The following is a 13,257-nucleotide window of genomic DNA, read 5'->3' as shown; positions in this document are numbered from 1 at the left end:
CATCAGCACCTTATGTTCTGATAGCCCAGCGAATGTGGGAATTTATTCATATACATAAACTGTTCTCTCCTGGAACATCCAGTGCCACTAAAAACAACCACAAACATCCCAATTCTACTCTGTCACAAATTATTCCAAGACTTCCAGGGACAGAACACAACAGGGCAAGAGGAAGTCCTCAGGTATTTTGCCTCTGCTCTCTAAGTATCAAAACCAGGAAATCTGTGCTACAGTGTCCTGTTCTTAAATAACCAGCCATCAAACCAGGAAGGTAACTGTAGCCAAGCTGTAGATCCCTGGTGTTACAAACAGGCACCAGATACAGAACTGAGTTTCTAAGAAAGAACAGTGATGGCCTAGACACTGCGAAGGGCAAGTGTACTTAGCGCAAAAAGATCAGTCACCTGACCATATTTAGCCATGGCAGCGCCAAAAATACCAAATGTGTTACATCTGCTGTATGGGCTGAAAACAGGAGTAGAAATGTCACCTGACAGCAGTTCCTAGGATCTGGTGTGATTTAGGAGTCCTGTGACAAACATACTGTCCCAGCAGGCTTAAAAATGTCCGTCTGCTTTGGGACATCGAACCTACCCCATCACAACAAAAATTAACAGCAGCTTTAACAGGAAAGAGAAATCTGAATGCCTCTGTACGCCAATATCCAGGAAAAAGTGAACAGACTGCACCCGCTACCAAAGAATACAATGCTTTAGGGACACTCACGGGACAGAGGTTTTGCTGGGAGCTTTAACTCCTCCAGCAGGGATTCGTCTCACAATTACCGAGCAGTTCTTCGGAATCAAGGCATCATCATCTGTGTATTCTGAAAGCAATACAGAAATAAAAAATCAGTCAATTTGTAAGAATGTACATTAATACGCGATTCCGTAGCATTCAGAGGATCCCTGTACAGATTGAAAAGCCAAATGTTATATGTAAGATCCCGCTTTTATCGTCTCAACACACTAACAGGACATCTCAAGAAATCTGCAGGTTTGAGAATCAAACACAAGCAGCGATTTCTGTTTGATTCTTTCAAAAGAGTTTGAATGCCAACAGCAACATGGTCTGAAAGGTCACTAAAGGAGAGTCTGCCAGTGCATGAGGTTCTTTCCTGATCTAGCTGAAGTTGCTTTTGCCCATTTGCCTTTGTCCATTTTGCCTTCCTAGTGTCTTAACACGAGTCCATCATACCATTCTTCCCACTGGCTCTTAAAACCCCGCTTGCTTTGAGCTTACCTTAGCATTGCTTCTGTCACTAGGTTGCCATTATGGAAAGCAACAGTGACTGAGCTGGAAAGGGTTCGAGTTCTCTGAACAAGCAGGCCATCTTCACTCAAGTGTCACTTTGCTCTTTCCGAGATCGTTTCCACATTTAGTCAGGACTCCTGCACAGACAAAGTGACACAAAAACCATACTTGATGTCCACATGTAAGAGCGCCAAACATCCCATTTAGGCAGAAGATCCTGGTCTAGATTTTCCCTTCCTCTTCTGAAGGTGAGTTTAGGCATCTGCAGCTGATTAAGAAAACCTGAAAGTCACCGTTATGCACACAGACCAACAGTTTGGCACACAGACCTGTTACACTGAAATGTATTCCCTAGCTTGGCCCTGAAAACCACTGGGGGATTTTTGCGTTTTCCCATGAAAACACCCTTATGAAAGCTTCCGGAAGCATCTGTGTCACTAACAGACCAACTTTAACATTTGACACTCATGCAACACACCCTGCCTAGAGGAGGATCTTGCCGCTGTTAAACAGCAGGGATGCTCTGTAAAGTACAAAGCAGATTCAACTTCACCCTTAGGCAGCACCACACTTAACAGAACCCAGTGAAGCAGAGACTTTTTCTTCTCTGCAGGCTGATTACGTACAGAAACAATGCAACACACCTTGGACAACTGGTGCGAAGTCTGTTGGAGGAACACTTGATGGGGTAACATACTGATGAGCATCAACTTTTGTTCTGAAACTTGACCTTCTGTTCCTCACCTGCTATAACAGAATCTACCTCTTTGCCCCATTTCAAAACATTTCTTCTTTTGGAGCGAATCATTGGGCTCCGTCGCGGGCTATGAGCATCCAACATTCTGGTTTTAAGGCTCCGTTTGAGACAGACCCAGCTGTTACAGGAGTGGTGTCAGCCAGCTGGCCATTCAGCCTGCTTGCGTTTGTGAAGCTGAAAGTACCTTAGCAAATAAAGACAAAATTCAGAGACCCTTCTGCAGAAAAGCCCTTAAAGCAAATCAGACATTTTTCAAAAGCTCTTGACAGTTTTATTCAACACCACAGGAAAACCAAAGCCTTCTGAAATGTGTCCCCACCTACATATGTCATGGCATCCACTGGCCTCCTGAGACCCCTAATACTGTGCTGTTGAGTCTCCTCACAAACATTCTCCTGAAAATGGTTTCACTGTCGATCAACAGCGAGCTTTATGTCCAGCCACTGAACTTACACTTCCTGCAGCGAACATACGATTCTGTTTAAGTTTAAACACAAAAATCAGGAAGAGGAAAAAAAACTCTAGAGCACATTCTAAAGAAAAGACTGTTGTAAGGGTGCCAGAGAACTAAAGGAAAAAAAATAATGTTCAAGGAGTGAAAACAATTTACAAGTCTCATTATTTCTGAAAATCCCATCCCAAAGTCTCCAATCACATTCAAGCTCCTCAAGATGGCAGATCACCAAACGGAAACATCATACTAAGTAATACAAACCCATTATCAGCTCCAAGAATCAAGCACCATTGAGCAGATTTAAATGAATTTATGACTTCTCTAAGAATCCTTCTTGCTTATATTCACCATAAATGTTCTGCCGCAAAACTTCAGTACCGGCCCGACACCGTTACCGTGCACTATCAGGGAAAAAACCACCCACGGTTAGAAATGAATGATGAACTGATGCTCCATAGCATCTGCGTGGCAGTGTCCCTGGTGTACAGCAGCAGTTCTATTAACAAGAAATGCCAAACTGTCCTTCAGAGGCAGCCAACACTCAAGTGCACGATGGCTTTAAGGGCTCTGCTGAGATTCCAACTCAGAGCTGCACTCTTGACCCAAAATGTTGCTGGGGAGCAGTTTCTGCAACAGCCACAGAACCAGTTTTCCAGTGCCGCGGCGTACAAGAAGTTGAAGGCAAAGTTAAGTGACCAAACCCGCTGTTTTTCTTCAAGCCAGCCACCTGTTCCATTGCCATCCCGTTCAGCTTCCTCCAGCAGATTTCAAAGAAATCTGGCAAGCCTGTTCTTATCAGATATCCTCCCACATTTCCGTATCATTTTCCCTGAAGAATTCCCGGAAAGCAAAACCTTAGTGAGCTCTCCACGTCGCACATGAAGCGCGGGCACTTGTAGCCTGGCTGTGTGGCTGAAACACAGCTCTGGCGGTGGTTGTCAGAAGAGCCGCGAGGAAGGAACAGCTCTGTGGGGCTCCCAGCACAAGTCCCAGCTAGGGATGGAGGGCGAATCCCATTGTCGCTTCCCACCCCGCGCCCGCCGCCCCCACGCACCTTCTTTGGTCTGGGCGTTGGTGATCTGCAGGTCGCTGTTGGGCACCTTCAGCTTCTCCCGGGCCATGATCTGGCGCTTGAGGTCGCGCAGGGAGATGTGCAGGCCGTTGAAGATGAGCGTGTGGTACTTGAGGCTGGAGGAGAACTTATAGTGCAGGCAGGACATGGTGAGGGCAAGGCGGTGTGTCCTCGGCAGCGGCGCCTACCGCAGCACACAGGGCCGTGGGCTCTGCTCTGAGTTGGGGCACGCAGCCCCGGCTCGGCCTCCGCTCCCTGTCTGGCACACAGCGCTGCCAGGCCGGTGTGTTTGGTGGCTACGGCGACTGCGGTGCCCCGGCCTCAGCGTTCCGCCAGGGCTTTAGGGGCACCAAGCAGAGGGGCTGGGCCAGCGGTGGTTCTAGGCCACGTTCTGTTGCCCCGACAAGACGCTGCCTGGCGCCACGAGCGGAACCAAACAGAACAGTCCGGCCACGCCCGGTCACCTGTCTGCTGGCTGTGCAGCCAGGGCCACTGGACTGGATCACCCTGACCGGGAGGAAGATGGAGGAGGCGCTGAAGCTGGGCCGCAGGGAGGCGGGCGAGGAGGGGGAGCTGGGTGGGCTGCTGGCTGCCTCCTTGGAGAAGCTGCAGGAGATGGAGTGGGAGCCTGCCAGCCGCGGCTCCTCCTGCCCATGGGAGCAGCTGCGGGGCAAGTACCCGCTGCTCGGCCCCCAGGCTGAGGCCGCTGACGGCCAGCGCGGCCCCGAGGAGGGTCTGCCCGGCAAGCAGGGTAGGCAGAGAGGGCGAGGGGGAGCCTCCCCGCGCTCGCAGCCCTGCGGCTCACCGCCCCTCTCCCCGCAGGCAGCGGCCGTGAGTCGGGGAGCGTGGGAGATGGCATCCCTGGACCCCAGAAGGTGCTCTTCCCTGCGGAGCGCCTCTCCATGAAGTGGGAGCAGATGTACCCAGTCGGCGCCGGGCTGCACAACGTGGGGAACACCTGCTTCCTCAACGCCGGCCTGCAGTGCCTGACCCACACGCCGCCGCTCGCCAACTACCTGCTCTCCAGGGAGCACAGCCAGACCTGTGAGTGGGGAGGCCCGGCTCGGCGGGCGGCAGGGGAGGAGGAGTGCCCGCCTGTCCTGCTCCCGGCGCTGCGCTCAGCACCTCTGTGCGTGGCTCTGGCCAGGGCCGTGCGGGTGTCGGGATGTGCCTGCTCTGCTCCCTCCTGCCTGTTTCTCCGTCCAGAGGTCATCCTTGTGTCCGGGGAGGCTTTGTCTCAGCTGGGCGTAGCCAGGACTGAGATGGGTCCAAGGGGGTCTGCTGGCTTCCTGGGGGCTGAGCTGGGGGTCCCACACAGCCCCTGCCTGCGGGGAGCGCGTGAGGGCAGGGCCCAAGGCTGCGTGCAGGCAGCAGCTGCTGTTGCTGGGGGGCTTTGAAAGGGAGTCCGGCGGGCACCGCTCCCAGCTGTGCCCAAGGGGAGCACGCGGGGCTCGCAGCCCTGTGCGTAGGGCTCTGCTGGGATCTGCCCCTCAGGGCCGAGCGCTGGGCTCCTCCAGCGCATCCCTGTGACCTGTTTTCCGTCCACGTGGACAGTGTCTCGTCTGGGGGGTTGCGCTGGCTGGTACTGTGACTCGGGCTGCGCCAGCTGGGGTGGCGTGTGGTGGTCCCTGTGCACCCGGGATGCCCCCGAGCTGCACTGGAGCACAGAGCTCCTAGGGAAAACTGAGCGCGGCTGAGCTGTGTTGGACCGGAGGTCCCCTGCCCCCTGTCCTGCCTCCATCTCTCCGGAGTTTGTCCCGACGTCCTGTCTTCTCTCCTGCTGCAGGCCAGCGAAGAGGCTTTTGCATGCTGTGTGTTATGGAGAAGCACACAATCCAGGCTTTTTCCAGCAGCGGCACAGCAATAAAGCCAGTGTCTGTCATCCAGAGCCTCAAGCGTAAGGATGGCTGCCCTTCCCTCCCCTCCCGTCACCATGCAGGAGCGCGGTGCCTAAGGCGGGAGCAGAACCTTTGAGATCGGGGCGGGTCTTGGCAGACGGCTCTTCAGAGGTGACTCACGGAGCCTGCCGGGGGCTGCGTGGAGCTTCCTCCGCGGCCGGCATGAGTCTGTCGTGTGGTTTGGGTTGAGGGGGCTCAGACCCCGAGTCCCTGCCCCGAGGGAGGGCCAGCATCTGTTGCATCACGTGCTGGGGCTGATTTCTCCCTCTCCTGCAGGGATTGCCCAGTACATCCAGTTCGGCATGCAGGGGGACGCGCACTACTTCTTGCGTTGCACCCTTGATGCCATGCAGAAGGCCTGCCTGAATGGCTCTAGCAGGTATGTGGGGCCTCTGACGGCCCACGGCTGCTCTTCTGCGCTGCCCCCTCGCTGGTCCCCTGCGCCCGTGGGAGGGGACGGTAGGGTGAGCGTGTCCCCCACTTGGGACTCCTAGAGGGAGGTGCTGCCTCCAGGGGCCCTGGGGGTGCATGGCCCCCCTCTGCCCCTCTGTGACACAGCTCTGCCTTCTCCCTTCTCCTGACCCCTCTGCCCCAGCACAGCTGCGCTCCTGTCCCCAAATGCTGAGGCTGCTACGGGTTTGGATGCTGTCCCAGTGGTTGAGGAATGCAGGCGTGCTTGCTAGGGCAGCCCCAGCTCTGTGGCTGCGAGAGAGCAGCTTTCCCCTGGGCCCTCTGTCCCGGGCAGCCTGCGTGGCCTCTGTGTGCAGCGCCCAGCTCTGAGCTGCGGCCAGGAGTTTCTGCTCCTTCTAGAGGAAGGTGCGCGTGGGAGCCCGGTGTCACCCTGTGAGCCCCGGCACTGGGAGGGCAGCCTGGCAGAGGCTGCGACTTCCCTCTGCTCCCGCAGCTCTGCAGCCCCTTGGCTGGCCGGAGCGCGCAGGGGAGCTGCGCTGAGAAGACAGCGGTGGCCGGCGGGGGCGGCCGTTGTGGAGGGGTGGTGCGTGATCTGGTGCTGCTGTCTCTAGGTTGGATCGCCAGACCCAGGCCACGACGCTGGTTCACCAGATCTTTGGCGGCTACCTGCGGTCCCGTGGTGAGTGCTGGCCGCCAGGTCCTGGGCCTGTGACTCTCAGCGCTGCTGCTTCCCTGACAGCCTTGCAGTACAAATCTTTGGGAAGATTGCTGAGCTGTGCAAATTCCCCACAGCTGGGTGTCTGCAGTTGCTCAGTCTTGCGGCAGCAGTGGGTGGTGGCCCCTGTGGCGGCCATGGAAAAGGCTGTTGGCTGCGGGTCCCCGGCTCGCTGCCACCAGCAAAGGAACCTGTGTTGCCAGCTTTCCAGCAGCACTTGCTGTCCCAGCGCACCGTGGAATTGCCAGCCTTCCTCCTTGCCAGGCTGTGAATCGCGGTGCTGCCATCCCAGAGCCCACACCCGCAGAGCAGGAATACTGCAGCTGCCTGCGCTGCGCTGGGCTGGTGGCGGGTGCAGGTGTGGTGCCAGGCTGTGCTCACTCCTCTTTCTGTCGCAGTGAAGTGCTCGCTGTGCAAGGGCGTCTCGGACACCTATGACCCGTACCTGGACCTGACGCTGGAGATCGAGGTAGTGCGGCAGGGTCGGGGACGGGGAGGAGCTCTGCTCTCGCGGGGATGTTCCTGCAGCTGCCCCGTGCCTGCTCTCAAGGCTCCTTCACCTGCCAGTGCCAAGGCACGCTGCAGGCCAGGGGGAAGCAGCTTCCGTTGTTGCGCTGCCTTCTGTGCCGGGCAGAGCAGCGCCCGTTGCCTGAGCGTGAGCCACGACTCCTCCGCCGGGGCTCTGTGGTGGTGAGGGGCAGTGGGGCCGTCCCTCGCGGCATGCTGGCCAGCGGCTAGCTGGTGGCCGGCTCACAGGTTTGGCGCCGTCCGTGGCCCTGTGCTCATGTTCTGGGTTCTGTCTTGGGGCCAGCGTCTCGGCAGGGAGCTGGTCTGTCGTGTGGACAGGCCGCTCGTGCCCTGACCTCTGCTCTGTCCTTGCAGCAAGCCGCAAACCTCGAGCAGGCGCTGGAGCAGTTTGTGAGGCCGGCTGTGCTGTGCGGGGAGAACGCCTACACATGTGCCAAGTGAGTGTGTGGGGCTGTGGGCGGGAAGGGGCCCGCGGGTGTGCTGGTGGGAAGCAGGTGGAAAGCCTGTCGCTCTACGGGAGGGCTCCTCTACCTGCTCCATGGCCACACCATGAAGTACGTGGCCACTGAAGCCTGCGATGAAGCCCGCCACTCCTCAGCTCCCTCCCCTCGTGAGCAGGACGTGGGCCAGCAGACGTGGCCGTGAGCAGCTGCCCTGGAGCTGTGCTTGGGGTCGTCAGGGTCGTTTCTGTGGGGTTTGCCGCTTGGCCAGGGCTGGCAATCATCTGGGTGGTGGAACACAGCTCCAGCTCTTCCTCTCCAGGTGCAAGCATGAAGTGTCAGGAAGCGAAGGCGTCACCATCCACCGAGCCTCCAACATTCTTGTGCTCAAGCTGAAACGCGTTGCTGGTGGAGGCAAAATCACAAAGGTGAGTGCTTGGCAACGCTGATGAGGGGCTGTCTCCTGGCCCCAGGCCCCGCTGCCCAGGGCAGGCTGGCAGGGGTTCCTGTGCACAGCGTGAGCTCTGCTGCAGTCCTGCAGCCCCTCCCCAGCTGTGTGGTGCGGGGGGAGCTTGGCTCATCATGGCATCTTCCTCAGCGTGACCTCTGCCTGGGGAGAGCGCGTCCCCCTCCCTCGAGCGATGGGACGCGTAGGACCACTGAGCTGCTCTTGCTGTAGCAAGAAAGCCATCTGCTGTGCAGGCTCCCAAGGTGTCCTCTCTCCGCAGAACGTGCCGTATCCCCAGCTCCTGAACGTCCGCCCTTACATGTCCCAGGAGAACGGGGATCCTGTTGTGTATGGGCTCTATGCCGTGCTGGTGCACGCTGGGACCAGCAGCCAGTCAGGGCACTACTACTGCCACGTGAAGGTGAGCCCGCGGCGCTCTCTTGGCTCCAGTCTGGGCTGGGGGCTGCTGGCCGCTGGTGGGTCCCTGTCAGGCACAGGAAGGAGGGTGCTCAGCAGATGGAGTGGTGTGGAGCAGTGGGTGGGGGGTGCAGGCTGTGCTCTGCCACAGAAGCGTGGAGGTCTGCTCTCGCAGAGTCCCCTTGCCTGCCCTGGGCCGCCTGTGGGTTTTGGGGGGAGGGGCTCTGCTGGCGGGCGCTGTTCCTGCTGCTCTTCAGGCCAGGAGGGTCCCCGGACACAGCCCGACCCCCTTCTCTCTTCTCCTTCCGCAGGCCAGCAACGGGCAGTGGTACCAAATGGACGATGACCTGGTCCGCCCCAGCAACATCTCAGTGGTCCTGGCCCAGCAGGCCTACCTGCTGTTCTACCGGAGGTGAGAGCGCCCGGTGTCTCCCGGCCCCTGTCCCCTGCTCTCAGCATCTGGGACAGGGCTGGTAGCACGTGCCTGCCTGTTGGAAGGAGCTGGGCCCACGTAGCCCCATGCCCGTGCGCACGCGCTGGCTGGGAGGAGGGTGGCAGGGAGAGGTCCAGCCCCGTGCCGTGACCTTGTGCAGGGCAAGAGCCCCTCACCTCCTCGGAGCTCCTGGCTCCTGTTGTTGCGTGCATCTCTGGCGAGAGCATTACGATCACGCAAACCCTCGCAGTTAATGCGTGCGCTGCTCTGCCTTTGCCAGAATCCCCAGCCCCAAGAAGAGCCCGGAGGGGCCCATGGCCAAAGGTGCCTCCGGCCGGCCTGGCCGCACCGGCGCCGTCTGCGGTCGGGTCAGGAAAACGGTGTCTTCCCCGCTGCTGGGCCCGGTGAGTCCTGAGGGCTGCTCTCGGCCAGCGCTCCCGGGAGCTGGCAGCTGCTGCCCCCCGTCTGCTCTGCGCGGGCGGGTGGGCTGCAGCTTGGCGGGGAGGCAGGCGCGCTGCTCCGAAGGGGCAGGCGCGAGGGAGGAGGGTTTGCAGGAGGGATCCTGTGTGGGCCTGGGGAGAGATGGGGAGGGCAGTGTGGCTCTGTGTCCTGGCTGCCTCCAACTCTCTCCTCTCTGAACTTCTCTCTCTCTCTCTCTGTCTAGAGACCAGGCGTGCTGCCGGGGAGGAAGCTGCCAGGGCTGGAGGAGGTGGGAGGCCCTGTGGCCCGCGGCACGTTCGGGATGGGGACGAAGCTGCCAAACAGCACTGCTCCGCTGAAGCGGCCCGCTGAGTCCCCGTGGCCCAAACTGCCCCTCCCTGCTGGCCCCGGCACCAGGCCAGCTGCACCCCAAAGTGCCCCCTCAGCAAATGTGAGTCGGTCCCTGTGGGCCAGCGCTGCTCTGGACCTGAGCAGCACCGCGTCACCACCGCGGGCCAAGAAGCCGGCACTCTCTGCCAAAAAGGTGAGCCTGAGCTTCTGCCCGCAGACTTCGGCAGGCACCTCATGCCTTCGGAGCTGGGGCTTGTGTCGGGGGCGAGCGTGGAGCCAGCACTGGGGATCTTGCGAAGCCGGCGGTGGGTGGGGAGAGCCCCCCCAGCCCCAGGGCTGTGGCAGTGTCAAGTCTCAAGTACATGATCTGCTGTTACAGAAGCTCACGACGCTGTGGAGGCCATGGGGCAAATTCAGGTCCCGCTGTTGTTTAACAGGATTGCCTCCCTTTCAAGTTTGGTGTTAACAGTGAAGGCCCTCAAAGACAGAGACTCTGCGTTGCCAGTCATTGATACCGGTGTTTAGTGCCATCTGTTCACACCTCTGTGTGTTGATTTATTGTAGGGCTGATAGCACGGACAGGAATACACAAGGGGTTGTACCCTGTGGAGGCCTTTCTTCGTACATCTCCTGAAGTTTCCTGTCACCTCTTTGTAAATGTTTCTCTGCCTCTAGGCTGTGAACAGCTTCAGCAACGGAACTGGCTACACAAAAAGGCACTCTGCGCAGATTCGGGAGCCGCAGCAGCAGCCGCCGCCACTGCCACCACCTCCACCACCACTCCTGGCTGTTACCCCTCCTGCTGCTCTGGTGAGTGCTGCTGAACTCGCTACATCTTCCTCGCTGTCCGTCGGCAGTGTGTTGGAAGAGAAGCTCAGTTTTATGTCAACACAAGCAGCGAGTCTTGTATTTCAGTAGAGCTTATTTTGCAACTCTTGCTTGTATTCACAAGGGCTGTCAGGCTCCTGCACTGAGACAGCCAGCACTGCCGAGTCTGCTGGGCCCCCCAGGACAGCCCATACCCACAGCTGGTAAGTGACAGGAACTTCAGAATTTCTTAAATAAAAAAATCTTCAGATAAACTGAATGGGATTTTTTTTCCCTTTTCCCTCTCCCCACTCCAAAAGGTCACCCCATGAGAGCCACTGCAGTTCACTGCTCAGGTGCCAGACCGGGCTGGGAACGGTAAGTGTTCTACAGAAATGCAGTAGGTGACTACTTGTCACCTGTTAAATGAGGCCGTAACACATCACTTATACAGCAGCTGATTTATAATGGAATACGTATGCGCAGAGAGCTGTGGAAAATACAGGTGGTAATTAATTTTTAAATGGCTTAATTGGACTTGGCTTTAACAAAGGGGTTCTGTGCTTGCAGTAAGATTATTTAAAAAAAAAAAACCTGCTACATGATTGAAAGGAGGACTTTAAACAATGAATAATTTTGAGCAAACCATAATTACATATAAAAACTAAATCTAATTAAAGGATCAGGTGGAAAGCCAGGCTTTTGATTGCTGGCTGAACAGGGCTGTAGAAATTGATTTCCCAATAGAAATCGGCCTCCGACATGATTCCTTTAACAACTTAGCCGATACTGCTGGAGCAAATGATTGGAAAATTCCACACTGTTATTTTAGGACAACTTCAGGGATGGTGACTCAACCACTTCCCCGGGCAGCCGGTTCCAGTGCCTGACCACCCTTTGGTGAAGAGATTTTTCCTGATATCCAATCTAAACCTCCCCTGGTGCAGCTTAAGGCCGTTTCCTCTCGGTTCCTCCGTGAAGGAGAAGCAGATTGTCTAGAAGGATCAGGAGGAGTTCCACTCCACCTCTCTGTCGTCAGATGCAGTGGGTGGTTCAGGAGATCAGCAGTGATGGCAGTTTCATGTGTGGGTTGCCAGCTCAGATACGGCAGCGGTTACAGGTGACGGACAGTTATAACTGGGCAGCAGTTGTTAAGGAACAAGCGTCGCTTTTGCTAAAGCTTCTCTGTAACGACAGCCTTCTCCTCCCGGCAGCCGTGAGGAGGCTAGAAACTGAATAGCTGTGGCTGCTGGATTTCCTGCGTCTCCCTGTTCTGCTTGTAAGCATTGCCTCAAAGCACCGGGGAGGAGATACATGAGAGAAATTGTCTTCATTTCCTCCTTTCTGTATCTCCTGTGGATACATGGAGAGATTTTAACCGGGACTCTCTCTTAGTCATGCTGTCAGGGTCTTTCCTAGAGTAATGGCATGGAGTCGTATGACGAGAGGCGGAGTGTAGAAGCGTTACGATATGATTTTGCTTGAAATGCGATCGCTGTCCTTGGTCAGAGCGAGAGGTATGTGCCAGATTTTGCTGGGACACCTGGCTAGAAGTGTTGATCAAATAGCCCTGTATGTAGGATTGCAGGACAAGTATTTTTCACCCCGTTCCAAGCACCACCTAAGTATGAAGCGAAGTAGACTAAGCTGGCCTTTTAGAGTTGAGCTTTACTGTCTCCAGGCTAAATCACGTTTTCTTGGTGTTTGTTACTGCCCTGTAGCCGTTAGGACTTGCTCTTTTTCTATCTTACTGCAACACAACTGATTTGCACTGGATGTACTTGTGGAGCAGTGAAAAATGTGCACGTTCACATACCAGTAACGGCCAGTATGCACCAGTTTAAATCAGTCAACAGCTATGGTCGTTCATGGGACAGACCATACATACACTGACCCTTCCTGTTTGCTTTTCCACTGACAAAGCAGCAGTTGTGGAGAGGTAAAGAAACCAAACCAAATTTGGGAGGTAAAGAACTGGGGAGAGTGACTGTTTTGAATTAACATCATCTATTTTTTGTGTGTGCTGTGGTTTTTTTAAGATCCAAGTCTCCTCATCTTGCTTCATCTTACTCTTTCAGCTACTCCAATTCAAGATCAAGTTCCTCCCGCACTAACTCCTCCTCTCGATCACTTAGCCATTCCCGTTCCCGTTCCTACCTGCGATCACCACCTCATCCAAGAAGAGGCAAAGGGAAGAGCCGTAACTCTCATGCCAGGTCAAGGTCACGTGGCTCTCGCCATTCCAGATCAAGGTCACCCCCCTACAGAAGATACCGTTCACGATCGAGGTCCCCAGGGTTTAGAGGTCGGACTCCCACTGAACGGACTGTACCTGAAGGGGGACGAGAGCGGGGGAACGTTAACAGATACAGAGGTGTTCCACCATATCACAGGAAGGCTTATGAAAGAAGGAGTAGCCATAGAGAAACAGTGTGAAACAGGAGTAGAAACAATATGGAAGAGTAGTATCCAGTTTCATTATTAGTATGTCTTAAATTCCTTAATTTTGCTATAGCCTTACTAATGTTTTGTGGGTTTTGGATGTGTTTTGTAAACCGTTTCAGTTCAGACAAATTAGTAATGTATCTGTAAAGTGTTTTGTAAATGTTAATGGAAATTATTTTGTAGATGTCGATCGCGATTATGTTACTGTGGGGAAAAGACTGTGTATATGAGAGAACCATTTATTAAAATTTTGAAACGAGTTGGAGTCTTTGGTGAATTAATGCATATGAAGACGAAACCATGAGTGGTTGATCTGAGCGACAGGGGCTTGAAGGTCCAAATAACCGACAGTCACTCCCTTAGACCCTGCTGGTATCTGGACCAGTGTGTCATAAAAACATTTGAGC

At 55.7% G+C, this 13,257-nt stretch overlaps 2 protein-coding genes across 2 annotated transcripts; one reads left to right on the top strand and one right to left on the bottom strand.

Moving 5' to 3' along the window:
- Positions 1–356: 356 nt before the first annotated feature.
- Positions 357–3,685, bottom strand: LOC147600377 (E3 ubiquitin-protein ligase RBBP6-like). The gene is made up of 3 exons (XM_086751269.1): positions 3,520–3,685; positions 727–826; positions 357–363 (listed from the first exon to the last, which is right to left on the bottom strand). Exons 1-3 carry the CDS (start codon positions 3,683–3,685, stop codon positions 357–359), a joined length of 273 nt encoding a protein of 90 aa, XP_086607395.1.
- A 374-nt stretch (positions 3,686–4,059) lies between these two features.
- Positions 4,060–11,890, top strand: LOC147600376 (ubiquitin carboxyl-terminal hydrolase 36-like). The gene is made up of 15 exons (XM_086751268.1): positions 4,060–4,288; positions 4,360–4,581; positions 5,324–5,434; positions 5,712–5,814; positions 6,458–6,525; positions 6,960–7,030; positions 7,444–7,526; positions 7,852–7,957; positions 8,258–8,398; positions 8,706–8,806; positions 9,108–9,231; positions 9,492–9,681; positions 9,816–9,907; positions 10,274–10,408; positions 11,825–11,890. The coding sequence occupies exons 1-15, from the start codon at positions 4,060–4,062 to the stop codon at positions 11,888–11,890; spliced, it is 1,842 nt and encodes a 613-aa protein (XP_086607394.1).
- The last annotated feature ends 1,367 nt before the right edge of the window (positions 11,891–13,257 follow it).

This window comes from Chlamydotis macqueenii, chromosome 6 (genome assembly GCF_036417535.1).
Source record: "Chlamydotis macqueenii isolate bChlMac1 chromosome 6, bChlMac1.mat, whole genome shotgun sequence".
NCBI classification, from domain to species: Eukaryota; Metazoa; Chordata; class Aves; order Otidiformes; family Otididae; genus Chlamydotis; species Chlamydotis macqueenii.
The sequence above is the reverse complement of the archived record's forward strand: the minus strand, read 5'-3'. Positions and strand labels throughout refer to the sequence as shown.

Bases quoted from the DNA above. Each gene is read 5' to 3' on its own strand.
- LOC147600376 (XM_086751268.1), top strand. From the start codon at position 4,060: ATGGAGGAGGCGCTGAAGCTGGGCCGCAGGGAGGCGGGCGAGGAGGGG. The intron at 7,031-7,443 runs GTAGTGCGGCAG...CTGTCCTTGCAG, and splicing joins ACCTGACGCTGGAGATCGAG to CAAGCCGCAAACCTCGAGCA. The intron at 9,682-9,815 runs GTGCCCCCTCAG...TTCTGCCCGCAG, and splicing joins CAGGCCAGCTGCACCCCAAA to ACTTCGGCAGGCACCTCATG.
- LOC147600377 (XM_086751269.1), bottom strand. From the start codon at position 3,685: ATGTCCTGCCTGCACTATAAGTTCTCCTCCAGCCTCAAGTACCACACG. The intron at 827-3,519 runs GTGCGTGGGGGC...TATTGCTTTCAG, and splicing joins CAACGCCCAGACCAAAGAAG to AATACACAGATGATGATGCC.